Below are 20,870 nucleotides of genomic sequence, written 5' to 3'. Positions count from 1 at the left end.
GGCACCCCGCGTTGCGTAGTGCTTATGGACAGTCCATAGCCGTGGTATATTGGCCATATACCACACCCACTCGTTTCTTATTGCTTAATTATAACATTAAGGTTTTAGTACGTTTTTTTTTTACAGCAGAAGGAACCAGCGCTGAAGGGTCTCCGTGTTCATGTTACTATAAGGAGCTCCGAGAGGTTTTGGACAACACATGGGTTCATTTTACCGCTTCATGACCGCCTGGGTTCGCCGATACTGTATCTGTCATAGCCAGGCTATGGTTAGTGTGTACCGTCGAAGACGCGCATCGGGAGACCAAGTCTCCTTTCACTTGTTGTAAAGGCGGCTTTTCTCACAAGTGGATAAACGCATAACCATTTCCTCCAAACGATGCGTAAAAGTAGCCTAAACCCGACACATCTGGAACTTGACACAGCAGTGTTACTGGACTGAGTGTGATACACAGACCAGATTGTATACCATGCGAGGCACTGGACAAAATCACCACTTTCTCCGGAGATAGCAACGCTGTTATTTCTTAAACTCCTGGAACGTCTGGACGAGGACGTCGCGGCCGTGTGAGAGAGAGAACCATGCTGCTGCCGGGCAACGAAACGGGCTACGTCTGGACCGAGTTATTAAACACCGGCAACCTGACGGCGTGTGCCGGTGAAGAAGACCACGGTGGCCCGGAGGCGGTGATTGTTCCGGTCATTTTTGGATGTATATTTTTCCTGGGTGTCGTCGGGAACTCTCTAGTGATGATTGTAATAGGGAAAATCAAGGCCCGGCGCAACAGAAGTACGACAAACATTTTCATCCTCAATTTAAGTATAGCGGATCTATTGTTTTTGGTATTTTGTGTCCCGTTCCAGGCTACTATATACTCCCTACCTGAGTGGATATTTGGAGCCTTTTTATGTAAATGTGTTCACTATTTAGTGATGGTGTGTATGCTGGTGAGCATCTTCACGCTGGTTGCCATGTCAGTGGACAGGTACATAGCTGTTGTACACTCCAAAAAGTACCCCTGCATTCGCAACAGGAGGAATGCCCTCATAGGGGTCTGTGTGATTTGGGCACTATCGTTCATATTCTCTATACCAGTGGCGCAACACCAGATACTTACTGACCACCCGGAAGCGCCGAACAGTTCGTTCTGCTGGGAAGCGTGGTACGCAAGCGCTTCCAAACACACCTACAAAGTCACTATTTTAGTCATTGGCTATCTGTTGCCGTTGGGGTTGATCATATGCTGCTATGCGAAGGTAAGACAACTTTTCGTCTGTAGTAGAGAAACTGTCAAACGCTTACCTTTTTACGCACAGGTTTGGGTGTACATTAGTGAGGTTGGAAAATGACACAATGATGACATTTATTGGGCTATAATGCTAATGTTTTTCAGCCAAGCGCGGCAATAAATGCTGTGAGCGAGAACAAAGTGCGAACGTGCGGCACCACTGCGCTCCGGAAAACCTGCGCGTGTGTCAGTGCTCTTTGTACCCGGCTGCGTGACCGTTTTTTTTTACCCCGTGCGGTGTTGGGTTCAGAGGCCTAGAGTTTCTGACAGTCCTGTATAGTCCTTCAAATGGTTTACTACAGACTGGGTTACCTTGAGCAATTACCTATATAGTCCTTCTTATGGTTTACTACAGACTAGGTTACCTCGAGAAATTACCTATATAGTCCTTCTTATGAACTACTTCGACAAAACTACTTTGGTTGATATTTGTTACCATACACATACTGTCACTTAACCCAGAACTAAAATACTGTTGTTTAACCCAGAACTAAAATACTGTTGTTTTTAACCCAGAACTAAAATACTGTTGTTTAACCCAGAACTAAAATACTGTTGTTTAACCCAGAACTAAAATACTGTTGTTTATCCCAGAACTAAAATACTGTTTAACCGTGCTTCTTCACCTGCATTGCTTGCTGTTTGGGGTTTTAGGCTGGGTTTCTGTACAGCACTTTGAGATATCAGCTGATGTACGAAGGGCTATATAAAATAAATTTGATTTGATTTTGATTTTGATTTGAACTAAAATACTGTTGTTTAACCCAGAACTAAAATACTGTTGTTTAACCCAGAACTAAAATACTGTTGTTTAACCCAGAACTAAAATACTGTTGTTTAACCCAGAACTAAAATACTGTTGTTTAACCCAGAACTAAAATACTGTTTAACCCAGAACTAAAATCCTGTTTAACCCAGAACTAAAATACTGTTGTTTATCCCAGAACTAATATACTGTTGTTAAACCCAGAACTAAAATACTGTTGTTTATCCCAGAACTAAAATACTGTTGTTAAACCCAGAACTAAAATACTGTTGTTAAACCCAGAACTAAAATACTGTTGTTTATCCCAGAACTAATATACTGTTGTTAAACCCAGAACTAAAATACTGTTGTTTATCCCAGAACTAAAATACTGTTGTTTATCCCAGAACTAATATACTGTTGTTAAACCCAGAACTAAAATACTGTTGTTTATCCCAGAACTAAAATACTGTTGTTAAACCCAGAACTAAAATACTGTTGTTAAACCCAGAACTAAAATACTGTTGTTTATCCCAGAACTAATATACTGTTGTTAAACCCAGAACTAAAATACTGTTGTTTATCCCAGAACTAATATACTGTTGTTAAACCCAGAACTAAAATACTGTTGTTTATCCCAGAACTAAAATACTGTTGTTAAACCCAGAACTAAAATACTGTTGTTTATCCCAGAACTAAAATACTGTTGTTTAACCCAGAACTAAAATCCTGTTTAACCCAGAACTAAAATCCTGTTTAACCCAGAACTAAAATACTGTTGTTTTTAACCCAGAACTAAAATACTGTTGTTTTTAACCCAGAACTAAAATACTGTTGTTTTTAACCCAGAACTAAAATACTGTTTTTTTTAACCCAGAACTAAAATACTGTTGTTTAACCCAGAACTAAAATACTGTTGTTTTAACCCAGAACTAAAATACTGTAGTTTATCCCAGAACTAAAATACTGTTGTTTATCCCAGAACTAACATACTGTTGTTTTTAACCCAGAACTAACATACTGTTGTTTAACCCAGAACTAAAATACTGTTGTTTAACCCAGAACTAAAATACTGTTGTTTATCCCAGAACTAAAATACTGTTGTTTTTAACCCAGAACTAAAATACTGCATAATTTGGTCAGATTCTATGTCATCATTGTCCAGATAGATTACCATAGAAATGACAGCCATAGCTCCTTTATTAATAACATAAATAATTATAATAGTAGGCAGAATGACAGCAGCATACGGTACGTGGTGTGTGTGTGTGTGTGTGTGTGGGGGTGGGTGTGATGGTGGTGAGTGAGTCAGTGAGCGAGTGAGTGAGTGTTGGTGTGTGGGAGTTAGTAGGTGATTGAGTGTGTGTGTGTGAGTGAGTGTTGGTGTGTGGGAGTTAGTAGGTGTGTGTGTGTGTGTGTGTGTGTCTGTGTCTCTCTGTGTGTGTGTGTGTGTGTGGGTGTGTGGGAGTTAGTAGGTGTGTGTGTGTGTGTGTGTGTGTCTGTGTCTGTGTCTCTCTGTGTGTGTGTGTGTGTGTGTGTGTGTGTGTGTGTGTGTGTGGGTGAGTGAGAGAGTGTTGGTGTGTGGGAGTTAGTAGGTGTGTGTGGGTGGGTGAGTGAGAGCGTGTTGGTGTGTGGGAGTTAGTAGGTGTGTGTGTGTGTGTGTGTGTGTGTGTGTGTGTAGGCGTGATAGGAAGGCACACATATCCATAAAACACACGTTTTTCCAGCAGCAGACTGTGATCCATAATGTCAAAAGACGCACTGAAGTCCAACAAAAACAGCCCCCTTTTCCTCATCAATTTAACTCAGCCAATCGTCAGCCCCCTTTTCATCATCAATTTAACTCAGCCAATCGTCAGCCCCCTTTTCCTCATCAATTTAACTCAGCCAATCGTCAGCCCCCTTTTCATCATCAATTTAACTCAGCCAATCGTCAGCCCCCTTTTCATCTTCAATTTAACTCAGCCAATCGTCAGCCCCCTTTTCATCTTCAATTTAACTCAGCCAATCGTCAGCCCCCTTTTCATCATCAATTTAACTCAGCCAATCGTCAGCCCCCTTTTCCTCATCAATTTAATTCAGCCAATCGTCAGCCCCCTTTTCATCATCAATTTAACTCAGCCAATTGTCAGCCCCCTTTTCATCATCAATTTAACTCAGCCAATCGTCAGCCCGCTTTTCATCATCAATTTAACTCAGCCAATCGTCAGCCCCCTTTTCATCATCAATTTAACTCAGCCAATCGTCAGCCCCCTTTTCATCATCAATTTAACTCAGCCAATCGTCAGCCCCCTTTTCATCAATTTGACTCAGCCAATCGTCAGCCCCCTTTTCATCATCAATTTAACTCAGCCAATCGTCAGTCAAACAGGGCTGAAAAGTGACTGGTAGCAAGAATGTATAAACACTGATTACTCATGGTAATATATACATGTCAACAGGGCTGAAAAGTGACCGTAAGTAGGAATACATAAATACGGATGGTAATAAACTAATGGAAATATATACATGTAAACAGTGCTGAAAAGTGACTGTTAGCAGGAATATACGCCTGGCACCTACTACCATACTTGATTTATTTATTATGGATCCCCATCCATAAAAATAATTATAATTATTATAATTATTATTAATAATAATAATCTGGCAAAATTAAGGCAGTTATACAATTGTAAAAATATTACAATACGTTCATTACAGAATTCACAACACACTGAGTGTGTGCCCTCAGAGCCCATACTCCACGACCACATATGTACAACGCAATATCCATTTGTACGTCTGTGTGTGTGTGTTATCACGTGTTTGTAGGCATGTGTCTGTGCCTATGTGTTTAATTTAATTTGTTTTTTTATTTAATCTTTATTTAACCAGGTAGACCAGATCACCTTTATTTAACCAGGTAGACCAGATCACGTTTATTTAACCAGGTAGACCAGATCACATTTATTTAACCAGGTAGACCAGATCACCTTTATTTAACCAGGTAGGCCAGATCACCTTTATTTAACCAGGTAGACCAGATCACCTTTATTTAACCAGGTAGACCAGATCACCTTTATTTAACCAGGTAGACCAGATCACATTTATTTAACCAGGTAGACCAGATCACCTTTATTTAACCAGGTAGACCAGATCACCTTTATTTAACCAGGTAGGCCAGTTGAGAACAAGTTCTCATTTACAACTGTGACCTGGCCAAGATAAAGCAAAGCAGTTTGGCACAAACAACAACACAGAGTTACACATGGAATAAACAAACATACAGTAAATTACACAAACACACAATAGTGTGTGCAAATGAGGTAAGATTAAGGAGGTAAGGCAATAAATACGCCATAGTGGTGAAACAATTACAATTTAGCAATTAAACATTGGAGTGATAGATGTGCAGAAGATGAATGTGCAAGTAGAGATAACAACATGGGGATGAGGGAGCTGGGTGGGCTATTTACAGATGGGCTGTGTACAGGTGCAGTGATCGGTAAGCTGCTCTGACAGCTGATTCTTAAAGTTCATGAGGGAGATATAAGAGTCCAGCTTCAGTGACTTTTGCAATTCCAGAGAACTGGAAGGAAAGGCGGCCAAATGAGGAGTTGGCTTTGGGGGTGACCAGTGAAATATATCTGCTGGAGCGCATGCTACGGGTGGGTGCTGCTATGGTGACCAGTGAGCTGAGATAAGGTGGGGCTTTACTAGCAAAGACTAATAGATGACCTGGAGCCAGTGGGTTTGGCGACGAATATGAAGCGAGGGCCAGCCAACGAGAGCATACAGGTCGCAGTGGTGGGTAGTATATGGGGCTTTGGTGACAAAACGGATGGCACTGTGATATACTACATCCAATATGCTGAGTAGAGTGTTGGAGGCTATTTTGTAAACGACATCGCCGAAGTCAAGGATCGTTGGTTGGTCAGTTTAACGAGGGTATGTTTGGCAGCATGAGTGAAGGATGCTTCGTTGAGAAATAGGAAGCCGATTCTAAATTTAATTATGGATTGGAGATGCTTAATGTGAGTCTGGAAGGAGAGTTTACAGTCTAACCAGACACCCAGGTATTTGTGAGGCAGTGATCAATGAGGCAGTGATCGCTGAAATCCTGGTTGAATACAGCAGAGGTGTATTTAGAGGGCAGGTTGGTCAGGATGATATCTGTAATGGTGCCCATGTTAACTGATTTAGGGTTGTACCTGGTAGGTTCCTTGATAATTTGTGTGAGATTGAGGGCATCTACCTTAGATTGTAGGACGGCCGGGGTGTTAAGCATATCCCAGTTTAGGTCACCTAACAGTACAAACTCTGAAGATAAATGGGGGGCAATTAATTCACATATGGTGTCCAGGGCACAGCTGGGGGCTGAGGGGGGTCTGTAACAAGCGGCAACAGTGAGAGACTTGTCTCTGGGAAGGTGGATTTTTAAAAGTAGAAGCTCAAACTGTTTGGGTACAGAACAGGATAGCATGTCAGAACTCTGCAGACTATCTCTGCAGTAGATTGCAACTCCTCCCCCTCTGGCAGTTCTATAAGGTTACGGCTAAAGGCTATAAGAACTGGTCGTCTAGTGCGTTGGGGACAGAGAATAAAAAGAGCATATTTCTGGGCGTGGTAGAATAGATTCAGGGCATAATGTACAGACAAGGGTATGGTAGGATGTGAGTACAGTGGAGGTAACCCTAGGCGTTGAGTGGCGATGAGAGAGGTTTAGTCTCTGGAGGCACCAGTTTAGCCAGTTGATGACCTGAGTTCGAGACTGGGGCCAACAGGTAAACAAAATGAGGTACCGTGTTATTGAAACAGTCCAGGGGGCGTCAGCTGTGTAGCCAAGTGATCATAGGGTCAAAAGAGCAGCAATAGGTGAGTCAAGGTACCGTTTGGTAGTCACTAGCAGGGGAGCAGGGGACACAGCGTTCAGAAAAGCTAGCGGGCCGGGGCTAGTAGAGGGTTCTTCGGCGACATCGTAGCAGAATAGCCTGTTGAGACCACATTGGTCAGTCACGTCGGCAGTCCAGTCGTGATGGATCGGCGGGGCTCCGTGTCGACAATAAAAGAGTCCAGGCTAATTGGCAAAGGAGGTATTGTAGCCCTAGAATTTGCTGGTATATGGGCCTAGCTCAAGGCTAGCTGGTGCTTGCTGCGGGACAGAGGCGTTAGCTAACAGTAGCCTCTCGTTTGCAGCTAGCTAGCTGCGATTACCCGGTGTAATGATCCAGAGCGGCAGGAATCCGGTGATGTGGTAGAGAGAAGCAGGGTTGATATTGCGCTGTGCAGACTGGCAGGTATTGCCCGAGCTAAGGCTGCCTGGTGACCGAGAAAAAGGTGAAGACCTCTAGCCGTGGCTAACAAAGACTAGTAGCTGGCTAGCTGCTGATGGAAGTTCCCGTTATAAGGAATAAAAATAGCAGATCCGTACCACATTGGGTGAGGCGGATTGCAGGACAGTATATTTAGTTCGTAGATAGAAAGTGAGATTAAGATATATACGAAGAAGACTAGTCTATTTACACGGGATAAGACACTGGATAAGACAAAGACAACACACACGTCCTACTGCTATGCCATCTTGGATTTTTTTTTAAATGTTTGTGTTACTTCACAGTCCCCACTGTTCCATAAGGTGTATTTTTACCTGCTTTTTAAATATGATTCTACTGCTTACATCAGTTTCCTGATGTGGAATAGAGTTCCATGTAGTCATGGCTCTATGTAATACTGTGCGCCTCCCATAGTCTGTTCTGGACTTGGCATGTCTTGTGGGGTATTCATGGTTGTCCGAGCTGTGCGCCAGTATTTTAAACAGACAGCTCGGTACATTCATTTTCACCTCTTACAAAAACAAGTAATGAGGAAGTCAATCTCTCTTCCACTTTAAGCCATGAGAGATTGACATGCATGTCATTAATGTTAGCTCTCTGTGTACTTTTAAGGGCCAGCCGTGCTGCCCTGTTCTGAGCCAACTGCAATTTTCCCAATTCCCTCTTTGTGGCACCTGACCACACAACTGAGCAGGGTCTAGGTGAGACAAAACCAGGGCCTGTAGGACCTGCCTTGTTGATAGTGTTGTTAAGAAGGCAGAGCAGTGCTTTATTATGGACAGACTTCTCCCCATCTTAGCTACTGTTGTATCAATATGTTTTGACCATGACAGTTTATAATCCAGGGTTACTCCAAGCAGTTTAGTCACCTCAACTTGCTCAATTTCCACATTATTCATTACGATATGTTGTTGAGGTTTAGGGTTTAGTGAGTGTTTTGTTCCAAATACAATGCTTTTAGTTTTAGAAATATTTAGGGCTAACTTATTCCTTGCCACCCACTCTGAAACTAACTGCAGCTCTTTGTTTAGTGTTGCAGTCATTTCAGTCGCTGTAGTAGCTGACGTGTATAGTGTTGAGTCATCCACATACATACAAATACATAGAAACTCTGGCTTTACTCAAAGTCAGTGGCATCGTGTCGTTAGTAAAAATGGAAAATAATCAAGGGGCCTAAACAGCTATCCTGGGGAATTCCTGATTCTAACTTAATTATATTTGATGGGCTTCCATTAAAGAACAACCTCTGTGTTCTGTTAGACAAGTACATTTTCATCCACATTATAGCAGGGGGTGTAAAGCCATAACACATATGTTTTTCCAGCAGCAGACTATGATAGATCATGTCAAAATCTGCCCTGAAGTCTAACAAGACAGCCCCCCACAATCATTTTATCATTAATTTCTCTCAGCCAATCATCAGTCATTTGTGTAAGTGCCGTGCAATTTGTTTACTGTTTAATAGCATTGTATCTGGTCAAACACAATTTTTTTCCAGAAGTTTACTAAGGGTTGGTAACAGACTGATTGGTCGGCTATTTGAGCCAGTAAAGGGGGCTTTACTGTTCTTGGGTAGCGGAATGACTTTAGCTTCCCTCCAGGCCTGAGGGCTTAAATTATGCCTAGTAGGCTTAAATTGAAGATGTGGCAAATAGGAGTGGCAATACCATCCTCCATTATTCCTCAGTAATTTTCCATCCAGATTGTAAGACTCCGGTGGCTTGTCATTGTTGATAAACAACAATCTTTTTTTTCACACTGACTTTACGGAATTTCTTCCACACTGACTTTGCGGAATTCGAAAGTACAATGCTCATCTTTTACAATTTGGTCAGATATACTTGGATGTGTAGTGTCAGAGTTTGTTGCTGGCATGTCATCCCTAAGTTTGTTGATCTTGCCAATGAAAAAATGATTAATTGTGTTGGCAATATCAGTGGGTTTTGTGATAAATGAGCCATCTGACTCAATGAATGATGGAGCCAAGATGGCTTTTTCTCCCCAAAATGTTCATTTAAGGTGCTTTTTATTATCATTCTTAATATAATTTATCTTTGATGCATAGTATAGTTTATTTTGATTCAATTTAGTCACATGATTTCTTAATTTGCAGTACGTTTACCAATCGGTTGTGCTGCCAGACTCATTTGCCATACTTTTTGCCTCATCCATCTCAACCATACAATTTTTCACTTCCTCATCAATCCAAGGGGATTTAACCGTTTTTCACTTCCTCATCAATCCAAGGGGATTTAACCGTTTTTCACTTCCTCATCAATCCAAGGGGATTTAACCGTTTTTCCAGTAATTTTCTTAACGGATGCTTATCAGTAACTGGAATAAGCAATTTCATAAATGTGTCAAGTGTAGCGTCTGGTTGCTCCTCATTACACACCACAGACCAGCAGCGTCTGGTTGCTCCTCGTTACACACCACAGACCAGCAGCGTCTGGTTGCTCCTCGTTACACACCACAGACCAGCAGCGTCTGCTTGCTCCTCATTACACACCACAGACCAGGAGCATCTGGTTGCTCCTCATTACACACCACAGACCAGGAGCATCTGGTTGCTCCTCATTACACACCACAGACCAGCAGCGTCTGGTTGCTCCTCATTACACACCACAGACCAGCAGCGTCTGGTTGCTCCTCATTACACACCACAGACCAGAAACTATTCTTTACATCATCAACATAGGAATCACTACAGAACGTATTGTATGACCACTTATACACTATATTAGGCCCAGCCTGACCTCTTATACACTAAATTAGTCCCAGCCTTTGGAACTTTGGTTTTCCTAGACATGGCTACTATATTGTGATCACAACATCGGATGGATCTGGATACTGCTTTTAAAGCCAATTTCTGCAGCATTAGTAAAGATGTGATCAATACATGTTGATGATTTCATTCCTGTGCTGTTTGTAACTACCCTGGTAGGTTGACTGATGACCTGAACCAGGCTGTTTGTAACTACCCTGGTAGGTTGACTGATAACCTGAACCAGGTTGTGTGTAACTACCCTGGTAGGTTGACTGATAACCTGAACCAGGCTGTTTGTAACTACCCTGGTAGGTTGACTGATAACCTGAACCAGGTTGTGTGTAACTACCCTGGTAGGTTGACTGATAAGCTGAACCAGGTTGTGTGTAACTACCCTGGTAGGTTGACTGATAACCTGAACCAGGTTGCAGGCATTGGTTACAGTTTGAAGGTTTTTTCTTGAGTGGGCAGCTTGATTAGAGCCAGTCAGCAGCATATGAATGTCATCTGTTTACAAGCAAGTTCATGAATTCATGGACCTTGTTTCTCAGTGTGTTAATATTGGCTATTTTAGCACTTTTCTGTCTTGCTTGATTGTTTTTACTGCTTTACTGGGAAGCTTATCAGAAGTAGACTTGATAGTGCAGGGTGAGCTGCACAAAGTGGTCTTCCTACTAGGACACACCACCTCAGTGGTCTTCCTACTAGGACACACCACCTCAGTGTTAACAGTGGTCTTCCTACCAGGACACACCACCTCAGTGTTAACAGTGGTCTTCCTACTAGGACACACCACCTCAGTGGTCTTCCTACTAGGACACACCACCTCAGTGTTAACAGTGGTCTTCCTACTAGGACACACCACCTCAGTGGTCTTCCTACCAGGACACACCACCTCAGTGTTAACAGTGGTCTTCCTACTGGGACACACCACCTCAGTGTTAGCAGTGGTCTTCCTACCAGGACACACCACCTCAGTGTTAACAGTGGTCTTCCTACTGGGACACACCACCTCAGTGTTAGCAGTGGTCTTCCTACTAGGACACACCACCTCAGTGTTAACAGTGGTCTTCCTACCAGGACACACCACCTCAGTGTTAACAGTGGTCTTCCTACTAGGACACACCTCCTCAGTGTTAACAGTGGTCTTCCTACTAGGACACACCACCTCAGTGTTAACAGTGGTCTTCCTACTAGGACACACCACCTCAGTGTTAACAGTGGTCTTCCTACTAGGACACACCACCTCAGTGTTAACAGTGGTCTTCCTACTAGGACACACCACCTCAGTGTTAACAGTGGTCTTCCTACTAGGACACACCACCTCAGTGTTAACAGTGGTCTTCCTACTAGGACACACCACCTCAGTGTTAACAGTGGTCTTCCTACTAGGACACACCGCCTCAGTGTTAACAGTGGTCTTCCTACTAGGACACACCTCCTCAGTGTTAACAGTGGTCTTCCTACTAGGACACACCACCTCAGTGTTAACAGTGGTCTTCCTACTAGGACACACCACCTCAGTGTTAACAGTGGTCTTCCTACTAGGACACACCACCTCAGTGTTAACAGTGGTCTTCCTACTGGGACACACCCCCCCAGTGGTCTTCCTACTAGGACACACCACCTCAGTGTTAACAGTGGTCTTCCTACTGGGACACACCACCTCAGTGTTAACAGTGGTCTTCCTACTAGGACACACCTCCTCAGTGTTAACAGTGGTCTTCCTACTGGGACACACCTCCTCAGTGTTAACAGTGGTCTTCCTACTAGGACACACCACCTCAGTGTTAACAGTGGTCTTCCTACTAGGATACACCACCTCAGTGTTAACAGTGGTCTTCCTACTGGGACACACCACCTCAGTGTTAACAGTGGTCTTCCTACTAGGATACACCACCTCAGTGTTAACAGTGGTCTTCCTACCAGGACACACCTCCTCAGTGTTAACAGTGGTCTTCCTACTGGGACACACCTCCTCAGTGTTAACAGTGGTCTTCCTACTGGGACACACCACCTCAGTGTTAACAGTGGTCTTCCTACTAGGACACACCACCTCAGTGTTAGCAGTGGTCTTCCTACTGGGACACACCTCCTCAGTGTTAACAGTGGTCTTCCTACTAGGACACACCTCCTCAGTGTTAACAGTGGTCTTCCTACTAGGACACACCACCTCAGTGTTAGCAGTGGTCTTCCTACTAGGACACACCACCTCAGTGTTAACAGTGGTCTTCCTACTAGGACACACCTCCTCAGTGTTAACAGTGGTCTTCCTACTGGGACACACCTCCTCAGTGTTAACAGTGGTCTTCCTACTAGGACACACCACCTCAGTGTTAACAGTGGTCTTCCTACTAGGACACACCACCTCAGTGGTCTTCCTACTAGGACACACCACCTCAGTGTTAACAGTGGTCTTCCTACTAGGACACCACCTCAGTGTTAACTGTGGTCTTCCTACTAGGACACACCACCTCAGTGTTAACAGTGGTCTTCCTACTGGGACACACCACCTCAGTGTTAACAGTGGTCTTCCTACTAGGACACCACCTCAGTGTTAACTGTGGGTCTTCCTACTGGGACACACAACCTCAGTGTTAACAGTGGTCTTCCTACTGGGACACACCTCCTCAGTGTTAAAAGTGGTCTTCCTACTAGGACACCACCTCAGTGTTAACTGTGGTCTTCCTACTGGGACACACAACCTCAGTGTTAACAGTGGTCTTCCTACTGGGACACACCTCCTCAGTGTTAACAGTGGTCTTCCTACTGGGACACACCACCTCAGTGTTAACAGTGGTCTTCCTACTAGGACACACCACCTCAGTGTTAGCAGTGGTCTTCCTACTGGGACACACCTCCTCAGTGTTAACAGTGGTCTTCCTACTAGGACACACCTCCTCAGTGTTAACAGTGGTCTTCCTACTAGGACACACCACCTCAGTGTTAGCAGTGGTCTTCCTACTAGGACACACCACCTCAGTGTTAACAGTGGTCTTCCTACTAGGACACACCTCCTCAGTGTTAACAGTGGTCTTCCTACTGGGACACACCTCCTCAGTGTTAACAGTGGTCTTCCTACTAGGACACACCACCTCAGTGTTAACAGTGGTCTTCCTACTAGGACACACCACCTCAGTGGTCTTCCTACTAGGACACACCACCTCAGTGTTAACAGTGGTCTTCCTACTAGGACACACCACCTCAGTGTTAACAGTGGTCTTCCTACTAGGACACACCACCTCAGTGTTAACAGTGGTCTTCCTATAGGACACACCACCTCAGTGTTAACAGTGGTCTTCCTACTGGGACACACCACCTCAGTGTTAACAGCCAACGCTCTTAGTATAGCAATGTACATTAATGCAGCATTATGACGACTCATTGTCACAATGGTAGGGATTAGCTGAGCTGGTCTTGGGTCATTGATAAGTCATTGTTTCAACGTAGCCTTGAAATGCTTGGACAGGAGATAGAGGCTAGGAGATAGAGGTTCTCCAAGTCCTCTATTCTCCAAGACCTCTATACTCCAAGTCCTCTATTCTCCAAGACCTCTATCCTCCAAGACCTCTATTCTCCAAGACCTCTATTCTCCAAGTCCTCTATTCTCCAAGTCCTCTATTCTCCAAGTCCTCTATTCTCCAAGTCCTCTATTCTCCAAGTCCTCTATTCTCCAAGTCCTCTATTCTCCAAGTCCTCTATTCTCCAAGTCCTCTATTCTCCAAGTCCTCTATTCTCCAAGTCCTCTATTCTCCAAGTCCTCTATTCTCCAAGTCCTCTATTCTCCAAGTCCTCTATTCTCCAAGTCCTCTATTCTCCAAGTCCTCTATTCTCCAAGTCCTCTATTCTCCAAGTCCTCTATTCTCCAAGTCCTCTATTCTCCAAGTCCTCTATTCTCCAAGTCCTCTATTCTCCAAGTCCTCTATTCTCCAAGTCCTCTATACTCCAAGTCCTCTATACTCCAAGTCCTCTATTCTCCAAGACATCTTTACCAGTGGAATAGTTTGAGCCTGAATTTTTAAAATGTTTAAATGGAACATATTTATAGCTCAGGGGACTGTGGTCAAATATCAGTACAAGATGTTCTCTACTGACATGTCCTCATTAGTGTTGCTAAAGGTCCTCTTTCTGGTTTGTATCTGAAGTATTTTGATGGATTATTCCACTGTGTATATGTCACTTCCTGACCTTAGTTCCTTTTGTATGTCTCTATTTTAGGTTGGTCAGGGCGTAAGTTGGGGTGGGCATTCTATGTTTTGTTCTTGTGTTTATATTTCTATGTGTTTGGCCTGGTATGGTTCCCAATCAGAGGGGTGGGTAGTCTATGTTGTATTTCTATGTGTTTGGCCTGGTATGGTTCCCAATCAGAGGCAGCTGTCAATCGTTGTCTCTGATTGAGAACCATACTTAGGCAGCCTGTTTTCCCACTGTTAGTTGTGGGTAGTTGTTGTCTCTGATTGAGAACCATACTTAGGCAGCCTTTTCCCACTGTTAGTTGTGGGTAGTTGTTGTCTCTGATGGAGAACCATACTTAGGCAGCCTGTTTTCCCACTGTTAGTTGTGGGTAGTTGTTGTCTCTGATTGAGAACCATACTTAGGCAGCCTGTTTCCCCACTGTTAGTTGTGGGTAGTTGTTGTCTCTGATTGAGAACCATACTTAGGCAGCCTGTTTCCCCACTGTTAGTTGTGGGTGGTTATTGTCCGTTTCAGTGTTTTCACCATACGGGACTGTTTCAGGTTTCCTTTATTCACTTGTTCGTTTGTTTTCTGTGTTCAGTGGAATAAATATGACGAACACTTACCACGCTGCATAGTGGTCTGATATTTCCTCCTCCTCCTCAGAAGAGGAAGATGACAACCGTTACAGTATATATTCCACTGTGTATATATTCCACTGTGTATATATTCCACTGTGTATATATTCCACTGTGTATTCATTCCACTGTGTATTCATTCCACTGTGTATTTATTCCACTGTGTATTCATTCCACTGTGTATTCATTCCACTGTGTATTCATTCCACTGTGTATTCATTCCACTGTGTATTCATTCCACTGTGTATTCATTCCACTGTGTATTTATTCCACTGTGTATTTATTCCACTGTGTATTTATTCCACTGTGTATTCATTCCACTGTGTATTCATTCCACTGTGTATTCATTCCACTGTGTATTCATTCCACTGTGTATTCATTCCACTGTGTATTCATTCCACTGTGTATTCATTCCACTGTGTATTCATTCCACTGTGTATTCATTCCACTGTGTATTCATTCCACTGTGTATTCATTCCACTGTGTATTCATTCCACTGTGTATTCATTCCACTGTGTATTCATTCCACTGTGTATTCATTCCACTGTGTATTCATTCCACTGTGTATTCATTCCACTGTGTATTCATTCCACTGTGTATTCATTCCACTGTGTATTCATTCCACTGTGTATTCATTCCACTGTGTATTCATTCCACTGTGTATTCATTCCACTGTGTATTCATTCCACTGTGTATTCATTCCACTGTGTATTCATTCCACTGTGTATTCATTCCACTGTGTATTCATTCCACTGTGTATTCAATTCCACTGTGTATTCAATTCCACTGTGTATTCCATTCCACTGTGTATTCCATTCCACTGTGTATTCCATTCCACTGTGTATTCCATTCCACTGTGTATTTAATTCCACTGTGTATTCATTCCACTGTGTATATATATTCCACTGTGTATTTATTCCTCATGTTCCTGTTTCCATTTCTTTTTTCATCTTTAGCTCTGCGTTGTTGGAAAAGGACACGCCAGTCAGCATTTCACTGTTATTCTACACGTGTTGTTTACCAAGCAAGTGGCGAATAAAATCAGATTGGATTTGTCCTCTGTATATCCTCTCTCTACGGTCCCAAATGACACACTATTCCCTTTTATAGTGCACTACTATGAGAAAGGCCTTTTGGGCTCTGGTCAACAGTAGTGCACTATATAGGGAATAGAGTTCCATAGGGCTCTGGTCTAAAGTAGTGCACTATATAGGGAATAGAGTTCCATAGGGCTCTGGTCTAAAAGTAGTGCACTATATAGGGAATAGGGTGCCATTTGGAATGCAGTATTGGGTAAAACACTTAAAGTGCAGTCGGCGCACAAATTTATCCCAAGAGGTGTTCGATGGGGTTGAGGTCAGGGCTCTTTGCAGACCAGTCAACTTCTTCCACGCCAATTTTGACAAACTGTTTTTGTATGGATCTCGGCTTTGTGCACGGTGACATTGTCATGCCGAAAACAGAAAGGGGCCTTCCCCAAACTGTTGCCACAAAGTTAGAAGCACAGAATCGTCTAGAATGTCATTGTACGCTGTAGCGTTAAGATTTCCCTTCAATGGAACTAAGGGGCCCGAACCATGAAAAACAGCCCCAACACACTTCACAGTTGGTATGCATTGGTGCAGGTAGCATCTGCCAAACCCAGATTCGTTAGTCAGACTGGCAGATGGTGAAGCGTGATTCATCACTCCAGAGAACATTAGTCTCCCACTCTACAGTCTTAAGCATTATGCTTTCCTCCTCCAACCTAGAATACCTGTTTGATAAGATGTCATTTCAGACAAATCCACTCTGTATTTCATTTCTGACCCATTTCATGTTCCTCTGAGACGGGCTTTTACCCCCTATCGCCTGGTCCCAGATTGTGCTGTCTTGCCAAATGAAGAGGCTTCCTGGAGTGGTACTAAGCTGGCTGGTGCTTGTGTGTCAATACCCCATGTACACACAGAGTACTGATGGGACACAGAGTACTGATGGGACACAGAGTACTGATGGGACACAGAGTACTGATGGGACACAGAGTACTGATGGGACACAGAACACTGATGGGACACAGAGCACTGATAGGACACAGAGTACTGATGGGACACAGAGTACTGATGGAACACAGAACACTGATGGGACACAGAACACTGATGGGACACAGAACACTGATGGGACACAGAGTACTGATGGGACACAGAGTACTGATGGGACACAGAGCACTGATGGGACACAGAGTACTGATGGAACACAGAACACTGATGGGACACAGAGTACTGATGGAACACAGAACACTGATGGGACACAGAGTACTGATGGAACACAGAACACTGATGGGACACAGAGTACTGATGGAACACAGAACACTGATGGGACACAGAGTACTGATGGAACACAGAACACTGATGGGACACAGAACACTGATGGGACACAGAGCACTGATGGGACATGTGTACATGAGGAATGTTGACGATGTCAACCCGAGACCGTGTATGTCACGGTAGTTACTGTCTTCCATCCAGAGGAGAGGGATAAGGGCTTCCTTTCTCCCACAGATTAGACAGGGATGTATGTGCTGTTATTGTCCATGAGGAAGGACCTCTATCACATCTTCGCAATGTATCTGTTATGATGCTAAATGGCTAAATTGTCATTATTTTGCCACTATGGCCTATTTATTGCCTTTACCTCCCTTATCTAACACGGTACCTCATTTTGGGTCCCAACCGTGTTGAGCGTTGTTTACTCCATGTGAAACTCTGTGTTGTTGTTTATTCCATGTGAAACTCTGTGTTGTTGTTTATTCCATGTGTAACTCTGTGTTGTTGTTTATTCCATGTGTAACTCTGTGTTGTTGTTTATTCCATGTGAAACTCTGTGTTGTTGTTTATTCCATGTGTAACTCTGTGTTGTTGTTTATTCCATGTGTAACTCTGTGTTGTTGTTTATTCCATGTGAAACTCTGTGTTGTTTATTCCATGTGAAACTCTGTGTTGTTGTTTATTCCATGTGTAACTCTGTGTTGTTGTTTATTCCATGTGTAACTCTGTGTTGTTGTTTATTCCATGTGAAACTCTGTGTTGTTTATTCCATGTGAAACTCTGTGTTGTTGTTTATTCCATGTGAAACTCTGTGTTGTTGTTTATTCCATGTGAAACTCTGTGTTGTTGTTTATTCCATGTGAAACTCTGTGTTGTTGTTTATTCCATGTGTAACTCTGTGTTGTTGTTTATTCCATGTGTAACTCTGTGTTGTTGTTTATTCCATGTGAAACTCTGTGTTGTTTATTCCATGTGAAACTCTGTGTTGTTGTTTATTCCATGTGTAACTCTGTGTTGTTGTTTATTCCATGTGAAACTCTGTGTTGTTGTTTATTCCATGTGAAACTCTGTGTTGTTTATTCCATGTGTAACTCTGTGTTGTTTATTCCATGTGAAACTCTGTGTTGTTGTTTATTCCATGTGTAACTCTGTGTTGTTTACTCCATGTGTAACTCTGTGTTGTTGTTTACTCCATGTGTAACTCTGTGTTGTTGTTTATTCCATGTGTAACTCTGTGTTGTTGTTTATTCCATGTGAAACTCTGTGTTGTTTATTCCATGTGAAACTCTGTGTTGTTGTTTATTCCATGTGTAACTCTGTGTTGTTGTTTATTCCATGTGAAACTCTGTGTTGTTGTTTATTCCATGTGTAACTCTGTGTTGTTTATTCCATGTGAAACTCTGTGTTGTTGTTTATTCCATGTGAAACTCTGTGTTGTTTATTCCATGTGAAACTCTGTGTTGTTGTTTATTCCATGTGTAACTCTGTGTTGTTGTTTATTCCATGTGTAACTCTGTGTTGTTTATTCCATGTGAAACTCTGTGTTGTTGTTTATTCCATGTGTAACTCTGTGTTGTTGTTTATTCCATGTGTAACTCTGTGTTGTTGTTTATTCCATGTGTAACTCTGTGTTGTTGTTTATTCCATGTGTAACTCTGTGTTGTTGTTTATTCCATGTGTAACTCTGTGTTGTTGTTTGTGTCGCACTCCTTTGCTTTCTCTTGGCCAGGTCGCAGTTATAAATGTCTACGTGGTTAAATAAAAGTGAAATAAATAGATAAATAAATACAAATGAAACGTTTATGCATTCAACCGCTAACCGCTAACTGCTAACCGCTATCCGCTAACCGCTAACTGCTAACCGCTAACTGTTTATCACGATTGAATTCCAAGTATAGAGATAACTGAATGTGTTCAGACTGTTGTGTTGATGATGCGTTTCCTTTTCCTCTTCAGGTGTTATTCCATCTCCACAAGAAGATGAAGAATATGTCCAAGAAATCAGAACGCTCAAAAAGAAAGGTACACCTGTTTCTCTGTTGATACACCTGTTTCTCTGTTGATACACCTGTTTCTCTGTTGATACACCTGTTTCTCTGTTGATACACCTGTGACTCCAACATAACACCTGTTTCTCTGTTGATACACCTGTTTCTCTGTTGATATACCTGTTTCTCTGTTGATACACCTGTGACTCCAACATAACACCTGTTTCTCTGTTGATACACCTGTGACTCCAAAATAACACCTATTTCTCTGTTGATACACCTGTGACTCCAACGTAACACATACACACATCTTTGGACAAGGTCATGCTTTACCTCCAACCAACTGTTGGTAATACTGACTACTGACTGTTGGTAATACTGACTGTTGGTAATAGTGACTACTGACTGTTGGTAATACTGACTGTTGGTACACCTGTTTATCTGTTGATAACACCTGTTTCTCTGTTGATACACCTGTTTCTCTGTTGATACACCTGTTTCTCTGTCAATACACCTGTTTCTCTGTTAAATACACCTGTTTCTCTGTTGTTACACCTGTTTCTCTGTTGTTACACCTGTTTCTCTGTTGATACACCTGTTTCTCTGTTGATACACCTGTTTCTCTGTTGATACACCTGTTTCTCTGTTGATACACCTGTTTCTCTGTTGATACACCTGTGATCCAACATAACACCTGTTTTTCTGTTAATACACCTGTGACTCCAACATAACACCTGTTTCTCTGTTAATACACCTGTGACTCCAACATAACACCTGTTTCTCTGTTAATACACCTGTGACTCCAACATAACACCTGTTTCTCTGTTGATACACCTGTTTCTCTGTTGTTACACCTGTTTCTCTATTGATACACCTGTGACTCCAAAATAACACCTATTTCTCTGTTGATACACCTGTGACTCCAACGTAACACATACACACATCTTTGGACAAGGTCATGCTTTACCTCCAACCAACTGTTGGTAATACTGACTACTGACTGTTGGTAATACTGACTGTTGGTAATAGTGACTACTGACTGTTGGTAATACTGACTGTTGGTAATACTGACTGTTGGTAATAGTGACTACTGACTGTTGGTAATAGTGACTACTGACTGTTGGTAATACTGACTGTTGGTAATAGTGACTACTGACTGTTGGTAATACTGACTGTTGGTAATACTGACTACTGACTGTTGGTAATAGTGACTACTGACTGTTGGTAATACTGACTACTGACTGTTGGTAATACTGACTACTGACTGTTGGTAATACTGACTGTTGGTAATAGTGACTACTGACTGTTGATAATACTGACTGTTGGTAATACTGACTGTTGGTAATACTGACTACTGACTGTTGGTAATACTGACTACTGACTGTTGGTAATAGTGACTACTGACTGTTGATAATACTGACTGTTGGTAATACTGACTACTGACTGTTGGTAATACTGACTACTGACTGTTGGTAATACTGACTACTGACTGTTGGTAATACTGACTACTGACTGTTGGTAATAGTGACTACTGACTGTTGATAATACTGACTGTTGGTAATACTGACTACTGACTGTTGGTAATACTGACTACTGACTGTTGGTAATACTGACTACTGACTGTTGGTAATACTGACTACTGACTGTTGGTAA

General features: G+C 42.6%; 1 protein-coding gene across 1 annotated transcript in view; it reads left to right on the top strand.

The window, feature by feature from the left end:
- The first annotated feature begins 279 nt into the window (after positions 1–279).
- The window catches only part of LOC110515683 (galanin receptor type 1-like), a 42,661-nt gene continuing 22,070 nt past the window's right edge, over positions 280–20,870 (top strand). The window contains exons 1-2 of the mRNA XM_036964493.1: positions 280–1,256; positions 19,186–19,251. Of these exons, the coding sequence (XP_036820388.1) occupies positions 582–1,256; positions 19,186–19,251 (741 nt within the window). The 5' untranslated portion in view covers positions 280–581. The remainder of the gene's footprint in view (positions 1,257–19,185; positions 19,252–20,870) is intronic.

The sequence above is a fragment of the Oncorhynchus mykiss genome, chromosome 26 (genome assembly GCF_013265735.2).
Source record: "Oncorhynchus mykiss isolate Arlee chromosome 26, USDA_OmykA_1.1, whole genome shotgun sequence".
Classification (NCBI taxonomy): Eukaryota; Metazoa; Chordata; class Actinopteri; order Salmoniformes; family Salmonidae; genus Oncorhynchus; species Oncorhynchus mykiss.
This window is presented reverse-complemented; position numbering and strand designations above follow the sequence as displayed.